Source organism: Rhinoraja longicauda, chromosome 4 (assembly GCF_053455715.1).
Source record: "Rhinoraja longicauda isolate Sanriku21f chromosome 4, sRhiLon1.1, whole genome shotgun sequence".
In the NCBI taxonomy this organism is placed as follows: domain Eukaryota; kingdom Metazoa; phylum Chordata; class Chondrichthyes; order Rajiformes; family Arhynchobatidae; genus Rhinoraja; species Rhinoraja longicauda.
Window position 1 is genome coordinate 32,757,879 of NC_135956.1, and position 19,354 is coordinate 32,777,232.

The 19,354-nt window shown below is 43.1% G+C and overlaps 1 protein-coding gene across 1 annotated transcript in view; it reads left to right on the forward strand.

The window, feature by feature from the left end:
- LOC144593121 (protein APCDD1) overlaps nucleotides 1–5,665 on the forward strand; it is a 38,166-nt gene extending 32,501 nt beyond the window's left edge. Inside the window, exons 4-5 of the mRNA XM_078398584.1 lie at nucleotides 1,515–1,836; nucleotides 4,500–5,665. Of these exons, the coding sequence (XP_078254710.1) occupies nucleotides 1,515–1,836; nucleotides 4,500–4,951 (774 nt within the window). The 3' untranslated portion in view covers nucleotides 4,952–5,665. The remainder of the gene's footprint in view (nucleotides 1–1,514; nucleotides 1,837–4,499) is intronic.
- Nucleotides 5,666–19,354: the final 13,689 nt, after the last annotated feature.

A 19,354-nucleotide genomic window follows, 5' to 3' on the forward strand; every position in this document is an offset into this window, starting at 1 on the left:
CAAAGTGACAGCTTTTCACCACCCTTTCAAGGGCAATTTGGGATGGAGATTAAATGCTGACCTTGTCAGAGACACTCATTTCCTATAAATCAACTGGGATTAAGGCATTGTCTTTGTGTTCACCATAGTCATAGTCAAACAGCATGGAAACAGGCCCTTTGGCCCAACTTGCCCATGCTGACCAACATGCCCCAAGTATAGTAGTACCTTCTAAACCTATCCTATCCATGTACCTGTCCGAATGACTCTTGAACAATATGATGGTACCTGCCTCGTGAAAGAAACTGGACTGTAGAGGTATTTTAATGTTGCTTTTCACTCTATTTTTGTGCTGTCCTATTCATGGATGAAAGTGGTGGGCTGTTAGAGGATTGGACATGGTGCAACATTTAGGAAGTTCATGAATGTTTTGGAGTCTGGCTTGGATTATGAACAGTTCCTAGATAGAGGGAAAACAAGCAGGATAAGTAAAAACTACTGAGCAAAACATGGGAAATCCTGAAGGATTCAAAGGATGAACATCAAGTACAGTTGACATCATAAATTCCCATGCGAAACCATTGACATTCTCTGGCACACGTCTTTGAAGTTCTGCCATGAGCGAGTCTGGTCTTTAGCACAATGATTTATGCATGTGGAATGCTAACTTCTTCCCAGAACTAGTTTAGTGCAGACCCCACGATAGAATGTTTTCTCTAAACATAAGAGCACAAGAAAAAGGCTCAAGCTTAGATAAGAAAATTGTCTCCTTAAAGCCAGTGATTCTTGCTGTTTCCCACAGTCTGGTAACATTGGAGATAGAGGCGGGGAAGGGGAAAGAGGTTGAGTTGTAGCTCAACACAAAGTGCTGGAGGAACTCAGAGGATGAGGCAACATCTATGGAGGACTTGAACAGATGATGTTTTGGTTCGGGACTCTGCTTCAGACTCAACAGCATCTAATTTAGGTATACTTGCCTCAAGATTCACCCAACCGGACAATAGCACTAAGTACTGGCTGTGAAATTCATTCAATTAAACTTAATTTTAGAGGCAGACAGTGGCGTAACAGTAGATTTGCTGCCTTACAGCACCAGAGACCCGGGTTCGATCCTGACTACTGGTACAGCTTACACGGAGTTTTCACATTCTCCCTGTGACCTCGTGGCTTTTCTCTGGGTGTTCCAGTTTCCTCCCACACTCCAAAGACGTACAGGTTTGTAGGTTAATTGGCTTCAGTAAAAATATAAATTGTCCATAGAGGGTAGGATAGTGTTAATGAATGGGTGATCGCTGGTCAATGTGAACTCGGTGGGCCAAAGGGCCTGTTTCCGCGCTCTCTCTCTAAAGTCTAAAGGCAGGTCACAACAGCTGTCTCAACTATATTGTATGTTTGGTGCTGAAACATCACCATATCCCGAGAGATGCTGCCCGACCCGCTGAGTTACTCTAGCTTTTTGTGTCTATCTTTGGTATAAGCCATAATTCAGTTCGGTAACGTGCGGCCTAATGTTTCTATTTCTTGCATCATTACAGAAGCACAACCATGGTAGCAATGCCTGCCGCATTATTTCCCGGTCGGATGAGTATCACCCTCCTGTTTTACTGCCCAAGGCAGACCTGCCCGTGGGGCTGTATGGAAACTGGGTGAGTCAACGGTGCGAAGTGCGACCCGAGGTGCTCTTTCTCACCCGGCACTTCATCTTTCATGACAACAACAACACATGGGAAGGGCAATACTATCATTTCTCGGACCCCGTGTGCAAGCACCCAACTTTCAGCATCTACGCCAAGGGCCGTTACAGCCACAGAATCCCGTCTGCAAAGGTGATGGGAGGAACAGAATTTGTGTTTAAAGGTAATTTCAGACCATTACGCTCACTACGTTTACGAAGTATCTCGACAAACACTGCAAAGAAGGGCTGTACAGTGGCGCAGCGGTAGAGTTGCTGCCTTACAGCGCCAGAGACCCAGGTTTAATCCTGACTGTGATGCTGTCAGTACTGAGTTTGCACGTTCCCCCTGTGACCACGTGGGTTTTGTCTGGGTGCTCCGGTTTACTCCCACACTCCAAAGGCGTGCGGGTTTGTAAAGTTAATTGTCTTCTGTAAATTGTCCCGAGTGTATAGGATAGAAGTAGTGTATGGGTGATCGCTGGTCGGCACGGACTCAGTGGGCCAAAGGACTTGTTTCCACGCTGTATCTCTAAACTAAAATAAAGTAAGATGCAGAAAACAAACATTATTTTCAATGACTATTGTGGCGCAGCAGTAGAGTTGCTGCCTTACAGTGCCAGAGACCCGGGTGCAATCCTGACTATGGGTGCTGTCTGTACGGAGTTTGTACATTCTCCCCATGATGTACGTGGGGTTTCTCCGGGATCTTCGGTTTCCTCCCACACTCCAAAGATGTACAGCTTTGTAGGTTAATTGGATTGGTATAATTGTAAATTGTCCCAAGTGTACAGGATGGTGTTAGTGTGCAAGGATCACTGGTTGGTGCGGACTCGGTGGACCTTCAGGGGCTGTTTCCGCACTGTATCTCTAAACTAATCTAGACTGCAACTAAGAAAGCTAGTCGTGGCAGACTCATTGGGCCAGAGGGCCTTTTCTCCTCTCTGTATCTCTAAAGTAAAATCTAAAGCCTTTGTTTGTGAAGGAGAAGGAATGAACACTGCACACCTGCACCATAATGCTAATATTACATTATAAATGTTTTAAGTGATCAGCAGACAGAACTGTGAAAAGGCATCACATACTTGCTTGTGGAACCAGCTTTAGCAGCGGAATGCCTGAATGTTCCTTGATCGCACAATGCAGTCTTTCAAATATTGGAAATAAAACTTTGGACGTTTTTATATTGAATGTCAATTGAAAACATTGCACTTTCCAAATTGGCTCCCACGATGCCAAATTCAAACTATTTTTTGTCAGGACCACAGACGATTTTGGGTCAATGACCATTCATCAGAAATAGCCTGGTTTAGCCCAGACCCTTTGTCCCATCGAGTCAAAAGTTCATAAGTTATGAGCAGAATTAGGCCATTCGGCTCGTCTGCCATTTGATCATGGCTGATATACTTTTCCCTCTCAACACCATTCTGCTGCCTTCTCCCCATAACCCCTGATATGCGTACTAATCAAGAATCTGTCAATCTCCCCCTTAAAAATATCCATTGACATGGCCCCCACAGCCTCTGTGGCAAAGAGTTCCACAGATTCAAATTGACCATTCAACACCTGTTCACACTAGTTATCCATTATCCAACGTTGTCATCCACTCTCTACACTCTAGGGGCAATTTCAGAGGCCAATAAACCCGCAAGCCCGCAAGTCATTGGGTTGTGGGAGGTGACCAGAAGCACCCCGAGGAAACCCGCGTGAATATGCAAATTCCACACAGACAGCACCCAAAGTCAGGATCGAACCCAGCTCTTTGGCGCTGTGAGGCAGCAGCTCTACCAGCTGTGCCACTGTGGTCCGGATGAAATATTTGAAATGGTTTGAATGTGTTTCTTTCCCCGTAGATGCAGCCTCAACAGCTGTATGCTTTCAGCATACCCTGTTTTCATTTCAGATTTCCAATATTTGGTATAAATCAGCATCTGCAGTTCCTTGTTTCAACAAAATAGAAGGGTAGCTCAGTCTGTGCATGTAAAGACAACAAGATGTTCTGGTGTGCTTTCTTCCTGGCCTTGTGCTGTATGTCTGCCATGTCACATCTGCTTTGGCCTTGTAAAAACAAGGAACTGCATTATACCAAAGATAGACACACAGTACTGGAGTAACCCAGCGGGTCAGGCAGCATCTCTGGAGATAAAGGATAGGTGGTGACCCGAAACGTCACCTATCCTTTATCTCCAGAGATGCTGCCTGACCCGCCGAATTACTCCTGCACTTTGTGCCTATCTTCCTTTTAGGCCTTTGTAGACAGAACCAAAAAAGTACATTCCTGAGGAGAAAAAACCCATTCTCACTGCACTGAGCAACTTCACTGCCATTGTTGGGACCTAGATCTTTAATCTGTATCTAGTTCAGATGGACCCAGTAAAGGAACGTGTTCCAATTCTCAAGTTAAAATTGGTTACTTTAATAAGCACAAAAATCCATCAAAGAAAATATATATAAATCAACAGTATGTATTCTGCAAAAGTGAATCTCACATTCACGTATATAAAGTGATATTAAATATTTTAAAATTTTTATATTTATTGATAGCTTATATAAAAAATAAAGTTGCAAATTAATGTTGTATGGGCAGAAGTTAACATATAATATTAAATGTTTAGCATAACCTTCTTAAACACAAAGTGCTGGAGTAACTCAGCGGTGTTGCTGACTGAAGAAATATCAGTCGGATACTTAGTATCAGACTGAAGAAGTATCCCGACCCAAAACATCACCTATCCACATCCTCGAGAGATGCTGCCTAACCCGTTGAATTACTCTTAACACTTGTTTTTTTGTAAACCACTATCTGCAGTTGCTTGCGTTCCCATAACTTTTAAAAATCTTGTTTCAGTGAACCACATGAAGGTGACTCCAATGGACGCTGCTACCGTTTCGCTCTTGAATGTTTTTAGTGGCAATGCGTGTGGGGCTGAGGGATCGTGGCATATAGGAGTGGAACAAGACGTTACGCACACCAACGGCTGCGTGGCTCTAGGGATCGGTCTTCCCCACACCGAGTACGAACTCTTTAAGATGGAGCAGGACGCTAAAGGCCGATACCTGCTCTTCAATGGACAGAGACCGAGCGACGGATCCAGTCCAGATAGACCCGAGAAGAGGGCTACATCTTACCAGGCCCCTTTAGTCCAGTGTGCTGCATCTGTAGACGGGTTGGATGAGTCCACAGAAAACAGTAAACAAAGCAAAAATATTAACAATGGATCAGTTAGATACCACCACCCTGCAAGTGCTACTGTATTACTGTTCATTTGCATGGTCAGGCACATTTACTGCCAAGCATAGACTCGATTTTCTGTCGCTCCAACTATTTGAAAATAGAGTTTCTTTCTTCATTCAGACAGTTTATTTACTTGACTCACCTCAATGGGCAATTACTGTTTCTCCATTTGAAGGTGTCAGTATGAATTTTCCACTTTGAACTCCCTCCAGTCAACTTCAGGCATGGAACTAGTAGCATCTACTGCACACAGTAAACGCACTTTATTACGATGGAAGATTTTAATCGCACTGTAAAAAAATTACCTAGTTTGCCAAACAACGTCATCTGTGGCATTCTCCTCCTGAGGACTCTGTTTCAGGCAACTCTGGTGGTTAATTTAAATTGGCAAATTGAAATAGTATTTGTATATTTAAAAGGAATCAGAAGTTTCAACATGCAAAATCTGCAGTTGCAAAAGCAAACAACGGATAAGGATAAAAAAGTAACTACAATCTTCCATCCATATTAGTAAAATGGTATTTTTGAAAATACTGCTTCTACATTTTATTCTTCCTTATAAGGATACAAGTAAATAATTGTACAATGTCTAAATAAATCAGCAATGTTTCTGCTGTGGATTTTGTGTGGCACTTGATTCCAGTTTCTTCATTATAAATCTAGATGTAGATTTGGCATTATTTATATTCCAAGTAATCAGATGTTTCTATTGGTTTATTCTTAACTTTTTTGCATAGTTAATTTTTGTACATGCTTGCAGTAATTTCTAAATGTGCATTTTGGGTAATTAGATAACAACTAAATCATTATGCTATGGTTTAAATATTTTCTGATTTACACAAGTTGTCTGTTTATTATTCTCCTAATTTCTACATATATATAAAAAGAAACTTCAAATTAAATCGTCATTTGATTATTTTTTTAATGCAAATAGTATTGTACTGGAGGGAAAAGCATTTAATTATTGTTAAAGGTGCATTGTTAATGAGTTTAGCATTATTCCAACAAAATAATGCAACTATCATGAATTATTTCAGGGTATAGAAGTAGTTTGTGGATTTATAAGGGTGAATATTTTAAGCTGTATTGAATAAAATTGCAAAATAAAATCGCAGCCCACTTTCTCAAATAAGACTTCTGAGGTGCTGCAGCAAAGAAAGAAAATATAAAGAGGAGACTACAGATGCTGAAATCCGGAGCAAAAAAATAAACTGTTGGACAAACCCAATGTGTCGAGCTGCATCAGTAAAGGGAAAGGATTTGTCAACGTTTCAGGTTGAGACCCTGCATCAGGGCCAGTTGAAAGAGCTCACCTAGCTCAAGACCACTGCAGGTTTTGTATGAGTTTCCCTGCCGGCTAGAAATGCATATTGGTTAAATTCAGACCGCATAGATAGGATTTATTATAGACAGACTACTTCATTACATTTAAGCTTGTTTTATTTGTTTTGCATTGTTATAATCAGGGTGGTAACTTGCTCAGCAGGTAATGACACATTTGTTAAACCACACATTAGGTGATTTGTGAGAACAGCTGACAGATTTCTTATCAATTATTCAAGTTTGGATTTATTGTCATGTGAAAGTATAATGAGGAAAGATACAACACCTGTCCTTATATCTCCTCCCTCGACTCCATCCAGAGTCCCTAACAGTCTTTTCAGGCGAGGCAGAGGTTCACTAGCACCTCCTCCAACCTCATCTACTGTATCCATTGTTCTTGTTGTGGATTTCTATATATCAGCAAGACTAAGCGAAGACAGGGCAATCGTTTAGCAGAACTGACACACAGTCCGCCTTGGCCGACACGATCTCCCAGTTACCAAATAGTTTAACTCCCCTTCCCATTCCCAGAATGACCTTTCTGTCCTGGGCCTCCTCCACTGTCAGTGTGGCCACACGCAAATTATAAGGTCATAAGTGATAGTAGAATTAAACCATTCAGCCCATCAAGCCTACTCCGCCCTTCAATCATGGCTGATTTATCTCTTCCTCCTAACCCCATTGTCCTGCCTTCTTCCCATAACCTCTGACACCTGTTAAATTTAAGGAACACCTCATATTTCGCTTGGGCAGCTTCCAACCCAGCAGTATTAACGTTGTTTTCTCTCATTTTAAGTAACCCCTGCAATCCCTCTCTCCCCTCCCCCACCCTCTAATCGTTCTACTAGTTCAACTGTTCTCATCCTTGTATCCATTCATTATCACCTCTTCCCCAGCTAACAATGGCCCATTATGGGTTCCATCCTTCCTTGGTCATCTGTTGCTGGCCCTGCCTTGTTCTGGCCTTTTCCTGCCCTCCCTTCCCCTCTACTTTCAGTCTGAAGGGTCCCGACCGAAACATCACCCATCCTTTTTCTCCAAAGATGCTGCCTGACCCGCTGAGTTACTCCAGCATTTTGTGACCATCTTTGGTCTCTACCAGCATCTCCAGTTCCTTTCTACATATACAATGATTTACAAGAACAATGACAATTTTGCTTGTAGCAGCATCACATGGCCCAGATGGTAGGGGTCTTTGATGATAGATGCAGTCTTCTTAAGGCAGCACCTTATGGAGGTGATTTCAATTGACGGGAGGGCTGTACCCACAATGACTGGGCTGAGTCCACCTCTCACTGCAGCCTCTTGCATTCCTGTGTATTGGAATTGCCGTACCAGATCGTGATGTAAGCAATCTGGATACTCTATGTAGATGTTTGTTAAGATTATTTGGAGACATGCCAAATCTGTTTTCTTGCCTCTCATTCTGTGAAGAAGTATCTTTTCCTACCTCTGTATGATTGGCACAGCTGATATTGAGAAGATATACCTCAGATCCGATGCTATGATCTATCAGTTTGTGCCACTGAAGGGAATTTACAGCGGCCACTGGGCAGCCACGGTGGTGCAGAGGTAGAGTTGCTGCCTTATAGCACTTGCAATGCCGGAGACCCGGGTTCGATCCCAACTCTGGGTGCTGTCGGAGTTTGTATGGTCCCCGCGTGACCGCATTGGTTTTCTCCGAGATCTTCAGTTTCTTCAAACACTCCAAAGACGTACAGATATGTAGGTTAATTAGCTTGGTGTATGTGTAAATTGTCCCTAATGTGTATAGGATAGTGTTAATGTGGGGGTATCGCTGGTCGGTACCCCCATATTAAAAACTAAACTACTCTATTATACAGGCTCCCATTTGGGTATATACTTGGGAGGCCAAGCAGAATAAATGGTGCCATCCATTTAAGTAAATCTTTTTGGAAAGATACTGTAATCTTTCAGTTATGCTATTGGTGCTGTCAGGACGAAATTTGAGACAAGTAAACTGTTATACTATAACATGGGAAAACATGAATTTAAATTATGTTCATTAAGAACCATAGAAACATAGAAAATAGGTGCAGGAGGAGGCCATTCGGCCCTTCATGCCAGCACGCCCATTCATTGTGATAATGGCTGATCATCCACAATCAATAACCCGTGCCTGCCTTCTCCCCATATCCCGTGATTCCACTAGCCCCTAGAGCTCTATCTAACTCTCCCTTGAATCTATCCAGTGATTTGGCCTCCACTGCCCTCTGTGGCAGAGAATTCCACAAATTCACAACTCTCTGGGTGAAAAAGTGTTTCCCCCTCCCCTTTATTCTAAGACTGTGGCCCCTGGTTCTGGACTTGCCCAACATTGGGAACATTTTTCCTGCATCAAGCTTGTCCAGTCCTTTTATAATTTTATATGTTTCTATAAGATCCCCTCTCTTCCTTCTAAACTCCAGTGAATACAAGCCCAGTCTTTTCAATCTTTCCTCATATGACAGTCCCGCCATCCCAGGGATCAATCTCGTGAACCTACGCTGCACTGCCTCAATTACAAGGATGTCCTTCCTCAAATTAGGAGACCAAAACTGTACACAATACTCCAGATGTGGTCTTACCAGGGCCCTATACAACTGCAGAAGAACCCCTTTACTCCTATACTGAAATCCTCTTGTTATGAAGGCCAACATTCCATTAGCTTTCTTCACTGCCTGCTGTACCTGCACGCCAACCTTCAGTGACTGGTGTACAAGGACACCCATGTGTCGCTGCACCTCCCCCATACCTAACCTAATTCCATTGAGATAATAATCTGCCTCCTTGTTTTTGCCGCCAAAGTGGATAACCTCACATTTATCTATATTATACTGCATCTGCCACGCATCTGCCCACTCACTCAACCTGTCCAGGTCACCCTGCAACCTCCTAACATCCTCTTCACAGTTTACACTGCCACCCAGCTTTGTGTCATCCACAAACTTGCTAGTGTTGCTTCTAATTCCCTCTTCCAAATCATTAATATATATGGTAAATAGTTGCAGCCCCAACACCGAGCCCTGCAGCACTCCACTCGCCAATGCCTGCCATTCTGAAAAGGACCCGTTTACTCCTACTCTTTGCTTCCTGTCTGCCAACCAATTTTCTATCCATGTCAACACCCTACCCCCAATACCATGTGCTCTAATTTTAGTCACCAATCTCCCGTGCAGGACCTTATCAAAGGCTTTCTGAAAGTCTAGATACACTACATCCACTGGCTCCCCATCATCCATTTTACTTGTCACATCCTCAAAAAATTCTCGAAGATTAGTCAAGGGCTCACACAAGGGCTCACACAGTGTCAATAGACTATGGAATTCAATAATACTAACAGGCTGAATTTTATTCGGGCATTGTTAAACTCCTTTTTTTGAAGATGGCCTTGTTACAATCTTTGGCAAGGTGTGCTTTCACCTTCCAAGCTCCATAATTCCCTCCCTTAATCACTGGGTCTCTTTTCACTCTGTTATAATACTCCTTAATAACAAACCTTTGACAGATTTTGATCATGTTCAATAAGCCCTTCACTGGTTCAGTCATAGGGTCAGCGTGGAAACAAGTCCTTTAACCCAACTTGCCCACACCGACCAACATATCCCATCTATACTAGTCCCACCTGCCTGCTTTTGGCCCATATCCCTCTATACAGTGCCCTCCATAATGTTTGGGACAAAGACCCATCATTCATTTATTTGCCTCTGTACTCCACAATTTGAGATTTGTAATAGAAAAAAAATCACATGTGGTTAAAGTGCACATTGTCAGATTTTATTAAAGGCATTTTGATACATTTTGGTTTCACCATATAGAAATTACAGCTGTGTTTATACATAGTCCGTCCCCCGTCCCCCCCATTTCAGGGCACCATAATGTTTGGGACACAGCAATGTCATGTAAATGAAAGTAGTCATGTTTAGTATTTTGTTGCATATCCTTTGCATGCAATGACTGCTTGAAGTCTGTGATTCATGGACATCACCAGTTGTTGGTATCTTCTCTGGTGATGCTCTGCCAGGCCTGTATTGCAGCCATCTTTAGCTTATGATTGTTTTGGGGGGCTAGTCCCCTTCCGTTTTCTCTTCAGGATATAAAAGGCATGCTCAATTGGGTTCAGATCAGGTGATTAACTTGGCCACTCAAGAATTGGTCTTTTTTTTGGCTTTGAAAAACTCCTTTGTTGCTTTAGCAATATCTTTGGGATCATTGTCTTGCAGAATGAACTGCCGGCCAATGAGTTTTGAGGCATTTGTTTGAACTTGAGCAGATGGGATGTGTCTATACACTTCAGAATTCAATATGCTACATCAGCAGTTGTACCATCAATGAAGATAAGTGAGTCAGTACCCTCAGCGGCCATACATGCCCAGGTCATAACACCACCACTACATTTCACAGATGAGGTGGTACGCTTTGGATCTTGGGCAATTCCTTCTTTCCTCCATACTTTGCTCTTGCCATCAGTCTTATACAAGTTAATCTTTGTCTCATCTGTCCACAAGACCTTTTACCAGAACTGTGATTGCTCTTTTAAGTACTTCTTGGTAAACTGTAACCCGGCCATCCTATTTTTGCGGCAACCAGTGGTTTACATCTTGCAGTGTAGCCTCTATATTTCTGTTCATGAAGTCTTCTGCGGACAGTGGTCATTGACAAATCCACACCTGACTCCTGAAGAGTGTTTCTGATCTATCGGACAGATGGATTTTTCGTTATTATAGAGAAAATTCTGTCATCGGCTGTGGAGGTCTTCCTTGGCCTGCCAGTCCCTTTGCGATTAGTAAGCTCACCAGTGCTCTCTTCTTAATGATGTTCCAAACAGTTGATTTTGGTAAGCCTAAGGTTTGGCTGATGTCTCAAACAGTTTATTCTTGTTTCTCAGTCTCATAATGGCTTATTTGATTTTCATTGGCATAACTTTGGTCCTCATGTTGATAAACAGCAATAAAGGTTGCCAAAGGTGATGGAAAGACTGGAGGAAAGACTAGGTGCTGAGAGCTCTCGTATACATGCATTAAGGAGGCAAATAAACACACCTGAGCAATTACAAACACCTGTGAAGCCAAGTGTCCCAAACATTATGGTGCCCTGAAATGGGGGGACTATGTATAAACACCGCTGTAATTTCTACATGGTGAAACCAAAATGTATCAAAAGGCCTTTAATAAAATCTGACAACGTGCACTTTAACCACATGTGATTTTTTTTCTATTACAAATCTCAAATTGTGGAGTACAGAGGCAAATAAATAAATGATGGGTCTTTGTCCCAAACATTATGAAGGGCACTGTAAATCCAGGGTCAATTTTTAAAAAGTGAGTTGGGTGCATTAATTGGATATCCAATAGTCTGGAAAACCTACCAGCCCAGCACCACTGTCCCCAAAATATCATACATGGACAAGTTCATTCACAATATCAACTGAGTGGATCAATATTTTCTTGTTTAAAAATATAAATAGCCCGAAAGTAGGAGACATTGTCAAATTTAGTCTGAACAGCAAGAGCATTTTTGAAGCAATATTTGAGTCAATTCGTGGACACAAATACAGCTGCTGCTTATCTTGCATGCATTAGGGAGAATCATTCGTAAACCGTAAATAAAACTCTGCAGCATAACTGCACTTCGAAGCATTGTTTAAACAAGTGTTTTACATTACTGTGTATGCAGCTTTTGCAGATCTGCAAATAGACGATATCCACTGGAGAGACTCCTTGTACTTAGCCGTGCACTGAACTTTGGCTTCGAACTTAATGATTCTTAAGAGCAGTTTATGGTCTGTTTGAAACTTAAACTCTGAATATTTGATTAAATTGTGTGCTCAAAGGAACTGAAGGAAAACTAGTAATTTATCTACTGAAGGATGTGCAGCCTGTAATATTTCCCATCTGGTGCTCTGCTGGTTGAGAGGGGGAGAGGAGGGGGGGGGAGGGTGCTACACCAATGCAGGAGAGGTTTGGGCCCAACGGGTCCACTTGGTCTAGTAACATTTAAAAGACACTTGGATAGGTACATGGAGAGGAAAGGTTTAGAGATATATGGGCAAATTCAGGCAAATAGGACTAGCTTAGATGGGGCATCTCGGTCAGCATAGACGAGTTGGTCCAAAGGGCCCGTTTCTGTGCAGTATGATTCTCCATACTACAAATAATAGGCACCCATCTGGTTGCTATTGGAAGCTATACTGAAGTTTTATTGGACTTACAAGGTTAACATTTAATCAAATCCTTAATCCAAAGACAAATTTCTATCCAAAAAGCACACGAATAAAACAAACTGGTTCAACAGTTTTTTCAGTAAATCACTCATGTATGTCATTTATTGCACAAAATGCAGTAATGAGAGATAACGTCACAAATGCCTCATAAACCGAACGCATTCCCTCATCACATTGTTTAAAACACTATTTAAAAAATGGACCTTTACTCTGATGCTAAATATATATTATGAATTACTCAAAAGTACATTTTTGAATTTAGCAAACTTACAGTATTTGAAATCGAATCCAATATAGCACTGAAATCAAGTTAACCATGCTTTCCTTAGCATTCCATAATTAAAGTTTGTGTAATGCGGGAACACTTTAGGATCATATACATTCTCATTTCTAAATTTTGCTAAGGAATCTATTCCAAAGTTCATCACTTTCAGAATGATTGTGTAGTGAGAATTTAGCTTTTCAATTACCAGTCAATAAGCTAGCAATGTCCAATAGATAGTATTGACCACTGAAACACAGCTAGTTAAAACTGTAGAAACAAAAAATGTAGATGCTGGCTAATACACAAAAGAACACAAAGTGCTGGAGTAAATCAGCAGGTCAGGCAGCATCCTGGGAGAACATGGTTAAGTGGCATTTCGGGGCAAGATCCTTCTTCACAGAAGCTTCAACATCACTGTCTAAAGATCAGTTGCATCCCAACCGAAGGCTCAGCTCACTCGGAGGGAAAGCTGCCGAACTCAGCCAGTGGTTCAGGAATCAGAGAGGAGATAGAGTGAGACGGCAGCGGACGCTAGACAAAGAGCCTGGAGCTTGGAGAGAGGAACTGGAGGGGGTCTTGCCTTCCGTGCCCTCAAGGTTGGCTGTGGGAGACAACCCCCCCCCCCCCCCCGGGGGAACAATGGCGGAAGAGGGCCAAGTGTGGAGAGGGACATCGGATCGGGGGACGACCGGAACGGAAGCAAAGGCTGCAACGGGCTTTGTGGCCAGCTGCAGCTGGGACTGAAAAATGGTGCCTTTCGCCTATGGTCTCAGTGGGCTGTTCTGTGCATACTGTACTGATTGGGGTGACTGTGCTTATGTACTGGGATGCAAAAAATGTATTTTACTGTACCTGGTACGTGACAAGAAACCATTGACCAATCTATTACCTGTCACGCAGATCCAGCCCCTCCCTCCCCTCTCCTACAATCTGTCTGAAGAAGGGTCTCGACCTGAAATGTCACTCGTCCATGGTCTTCAGCGATGCTGCCTGACATGCTGTTACTTCAGCACTTCGCAACCTTTTGTGTAGCTGAAACTGTATTGCTTTATACTTTTTTAATGAAAAGCTCATTTGAAACAGACCAACTACAAACACTTGGAAGGACTTTTACCTACTAAAAGACGTGCGGGTTAGGTGGTTAACTGGCCTCTAAAAAAATGCTCTATGCGTAGGGAATGGATGAGGATGTGCAGCAGTGGCGCAGCTGGTAGAACTGCTGTCTCACAACACTCAACTCCTCGGTTCAATCCTGACCATTGATGTATGCGTGGATTTCTCCCAGTGACTGAGGGTTTCCTGTTTCCTCTCACATCCAAAGTCGTGTGGGCTTGTAGGGTTAATTGACCTCGATAAATTGCTCCCAGTGTGTAGGGCGTAGATGATAAAATGGAAGAATAAAGACCACCCGTGATCAATGGGCAATGTGGACTCGGTGGGCTGCGGGGCCTGTTTCCATGCTGCATTTTTAAACCAAACTGGGATGACCTAGAACTGTGAAAAAGGGTGATCAAAGATCAGCACGGACTCCGAGTCAAATGTGTTTCCATGCTCTATCTCACCAACTTGCAAAGACTTTCACTAGCTTGCTTTGTACACCACCTGGTGGCAAAATAGGTCACTTTCAGCTCAGCATGCTTCTTTCAAAGCTGATTTGTAACAGTTCACTTTGTGCCATGTGCAATTGCACAGTGATTATTTTGGGCATATTTACATATGCAGGCTTCGCCATGTTGTGGTGCCATTTTCAAAGTCCAGCTCACCCCCATGCTCAATCTATTGGAGTAGTTCCCGAGCCTGGTAAGCCCCAGGCTCTCACATAACCTCCCTCCGTCACCTTCAATCAGATCGGCCCGCGATCCGACGTCCCTCTCCTCGCCAGACCATCTTTATGTCCCGGGGGGGGGGGGGGGGGGGGGGCCTCCTACAGCCGGCCCTGAAGGCGTTGGAGGTATTACCCCAGTTCATCCTCCTATAGGCCTTTGCTCCTCGCATCCGCCTCTCCAGTAGCTCCCTTCCAGTTCCGTGTTTGGCTGAGCCTTCAGGTCTTGTCCTCCATTCTGGTCTGCTGGACCTTGCAATCAATCACACCAAAGCTAGGTACTACAGTTACTGGAAATTAAATTCTGTTCCTGTCACTTATGACCAGTTGAAACAGCAATTCAGGGTCTCTTCCCAAGACATGGCCTGACCTGCTTCACGTTGTTAATTGTGGTCAGTGTAAGGAAAGGCAGTCAGATTGGATGAGCGTCAGGCAGATTACGTAAACAGAAGCAGGGAATGTGCAACTTCAAAATGAGGACTACTGCTCCCAATTCATAGTCAGAAATCTCTACAGACTAGTATACTGTATGCTGAACCTTCATTAATATAACCACATTTGACTGTACATTCACTTATTCTTAACCAAGCTCTTATTAAACATTTAGCCATCCAAGCACAAATGAAGGGCTGGTGGTTAGCCTCAGAATATACAACAGAAAATTAAATCGACTGAAGAGATAGATGGAATGCTTGAAAAAAGTCTTAAATAGAATTGCAAGCAAATGTTCTGATATTCACCTAATACCCAAAATGTTAGTTTGTCTTTCGACAATTGCTGCTTGACCGGCTGTTTCTAGTATTTTGTTTTGTGCGTATAATGGCACAAATCACAATCCCCATGCCTTAGCCATTTAGTTTATTGACATCTTCAGCAAGAGCCTGAAGCCGCTGTAAATAATTTAGACAGGCATCGCGAGCATAGCTACTATTTATTGTCCATGAACTACAAGTATGCTGGACCAGACGAGGACAGGAAATTTCACTTCCTTGACACAATAGAAACGAGTCTGAGGAAGGGTTCTGACCCAAAAGGTCACCCATCCTTTTCCTCCAGAGATGCTGCCTGACTCGCTGAGTTGCTCCTGCACTTTCTGTCTACCTTTTGTATAAACCAGCATCTGCAGTGAGTCTGAAAGGTTTCGACCCAAAACGTCTCCTATTCCTTTTCTCCAGGGAAGCTGCCTGACTTGCTGAGTTACTCCAGCTTTGTGTCCATCTGCAGTTCCTTCCTACACAAACAAATCCTTTACTGGCAACCCAATAATTGCATGCTATCATTAAAGCCGTCTCTTTATATGCAGATGGAGTTAAGTTTATTTAAATTCCTTTAGGTGCAGTAATGGTATGAAACTTGAAACCTCTGATACATTAATCTGGCCCTCTGGATCAGTAATGCAAGGATTCAACTTCCAATTCAACATTGTGGGGGCAAAGGAGCAGAAACAAGGTTAGGCCAAACAACTTCTCAAAGTGATCTTGGACTTTTCCCAGCAGCTTAACTCAGGTCTTCGGCTTAGGCTTCTTCCTGTTCACCCTTGCCTCGAGAGGAGTGGCTGATGGTACAGGTTTCATCCTGGCAGCTTAACTTTGGGCTTGGAGAGGCAACGCTGGTGATTATCCTGGAGACCAATCTATGCCTCTGTGTATGTGCGGGCATAGCCCCTCATTGTCTGTGGCCAGGATGAGGTTGTGACATCTCTGGCTTGCCCCAGCCACACGGCCTTAGCCTCAGGTAGAGACGCTGGCTGTCGAGGGCTTCTTTTCCCAGTACTCCAGTCTTCACCACACGGTGGCGCTGGTGGTCTCAGGTCTGTCCCAGTGGTTCAGTTTTCCTTGTACCTGCGACAAGGGAACACAGGGACAAGGAGAGAGGCAACCCACTTTATCTGCCTTCCTCACTCCTTTTTTATTCCACTTTCTCTCCAGCTTCTTCTCTTGTTCTCTCCCTTCTCTCAGTCTGACTCACAAACCTGGGTTTTTTCGAGTAAGTTCACAAGGATCAAGTGGCCAACCAGTAGCATTAATGTTGGGGATTGGCCTCTCCAGGCCTGTCCGAGTGACCACCAAGGGAGAGGGTGCTGCCACTCTCTCTACACCACCCCTAAGCAGTGCATTCCAACTGTCAACCATCTCCTGGTAAAAAAATCTTCACATTCATTCGACTACCCTTTGCATTAAACTAATGTCCTCTCCCAAGAGGAAAAGCTCCTCACCATGTATCCCATTTATGCCCCGCGTCATTTTGTATACCGCAATCAGGTCAATCCACATTCTCAAAGAAAAGAAACTTGGCCTATCCAGGCTCCCCACGTAGCTTAAATTCTCCATCCTAGAAAATCTCTGCAATCTCTCCAGTGCCATCACATTTTTCCTATAAAGTGGTGAAGGGAACAGCATGGAGTACTCTAGCTGTGGCCTAATCATTTTCATGGTTGCCTATCTTCTTTGATCCACTTTATCTGAATGTGAATGCAGGAATGAAGTTCAAAAATTAATTGACTTCAATCTTAAATAACTAATTAAACAGCCATGAGAATTTGGGTTATAAAGCTCCAAATGATTCATAAGTAATTCAAACAACTATTCTGAACAGGATTACACCAGGTCAATATCTCTAGTTTCGGACTCTCCGTACAAAGGAAATCCCTTATTATGCATGTTAATTGTTGATCCTGGCCTATTAATCACCCATTGGGGGTTGAATAGGTACTCAAAATAATCCAACAGGATTGAAACAAAATAATAAAATCATACAATAAGCAGACCATATGTTTTACAGAAGCGCATCATCCCACAACACATGGACCCTTTAGCTTTGTGATAATCGGTTAATGGAAATCATAATATCAGACATAGACACAAAAAGCTGGAGTAACTCAGGCCTGTCCGAGTGACCACCAGGGGAGAGGGTGCTGTCACTCTACACCAAAGCAGTGCATTCCACAGGCAGCATCTCTGGAGAGAAGGAATGGGTGAAGTTTCGGGTTGAGACCCTTCATAGACGCCATTCATGGCTGAACGATAGAAGCAAATATTCAAACCATCTGATACTGCAGCAATGATGTTGCTTAGCCTAGAGGAAATTATAGACCAGTTAGTCCGACATCGGTGGTGGGGAAGATGCTGGAGTCAATTATAAAAGAAGAAATTGCGGAACATTTGGATAGCATTAACAGGATCGTTCCGAGTCAGCATTGATTTACGATGGGGAAATCATGCTTGACTAATCTTCGGGAATTTTTTGAGGATGTAACTAGGAAAATGGACTGGGGAGAAAACATGGATGTAGCATACCTGAACTTTCAGAAAGCCTTCGACAAGGTCCCACATAGGAGATTAGTGGGCAAATTTAGAGCACATGGTATTGGGGTTAGGGTACTGACATGGATAGAAAATTGGTTGGCAGACAGGAAACAAAAAGTAGGGATAAATGGATCCCTTTCAGAATGGCAGGCAGTGACTAGTGGGGTACCGCAAGGCTCGGTGCTGGGACCGCAGCTATTTACAATATACATTAATGACTTGGATGAAGGGATTAAAAGTAACATTAGCAAATTTGCAGATGACACAAAGCTGGGTGGCAGTGTGAACTGAGGAAGATGCTATGAGGTTGCAGGGTGACTTGGACAAGTTGTGTGAGCAGATGCATTGCAGATGCAGTTTAATGTGGATAAATGTGAGGTTACCGGCTTTGATGGGAAGAACAGGAAGGCAGATTATTATCTGAATGGTGTCAGATTATTATCTGAATGGTGTCAAATTAGGAAAAGGGGAAGTACAACGAGGTCTGGGTGTCCTAGTTCATCCGTCACTGAAAGGAAGCATGCAGGTACAGCAGGCAGTGAAGAAAGCCAAGGGAATGTTGGCCTTCATAACAAGAAGAGTTGAGTATAGGAGCAAAGAGGTCCTTCTGCAGTTGTACAGGGCCCTAGCGAGACCACACGGAGTATTGTGTGCAGTTTGTCTCCAAACTTGAGGAAGGACATTCTTGCTATTGAGGGAGTGCAGCGTAGGTTCACGAGGTTAATTCCCGGAATGGCGGGACTGTCATACGTTGAAAGACTGGAGCGACTGGGCTTGTATACACTGGAATTTAGGACGAGAGGGGATCTTATTGACACATAAGATTATTAAGGGATTGGACACGCTAGAGGCAGGAAACATGTTCCCGATGTTGGGGAAGGCCAGGGTCCCGAACCAGGGGCCACAGTTTAAGAATAAGGGGTAGGCCATTTAAAACGGAGATGAGGAAATAAAATTTCACTCAGAAAGTTGTGACGCTGTGGAATGCTCTGCCTCAGAAGGCAGTGGAGGCCAATTCTCTGGATGCTTTCAAGAGTTAGATAGAGATCTTAATGATAACGGAGTCAATGGATATGGGAAGAAACTGATTGTGGATGATCAGCCATGATCACTATGAATGGCAGTGCTGACTCGAAGGGCCAAATGGCCTACTCCTACTCCTGCACCTATTGTCTATGATGTACCTGGAATAGCTAGAACAGTAAACCCTCAGATTTAGTATCAACAGGCTGCTAAAATTGCAGAGCAACAGTTAAAGTATTTGCAAATATCACCGGAAACTGCTAAACTCACAATCTTCAATTCTCAAGGGCTATTTTGATACGAAAAGCAAGCTTCGCGTTGATTTTAACTATTGTCCTTTAAAGAATAAGCAACGATAGATTAATGTAGGTACTTGAGGATAAGGGAAAGAACGTTGAGGTCATCAACATTGAATGAGTGGCCTTGGAAGTTGGCAGCATTGCAGAGAATAAAATCTTCAGCAAGATTTTACTAATGGAAAGGCTTTTGATTTGACTAATGGGACAG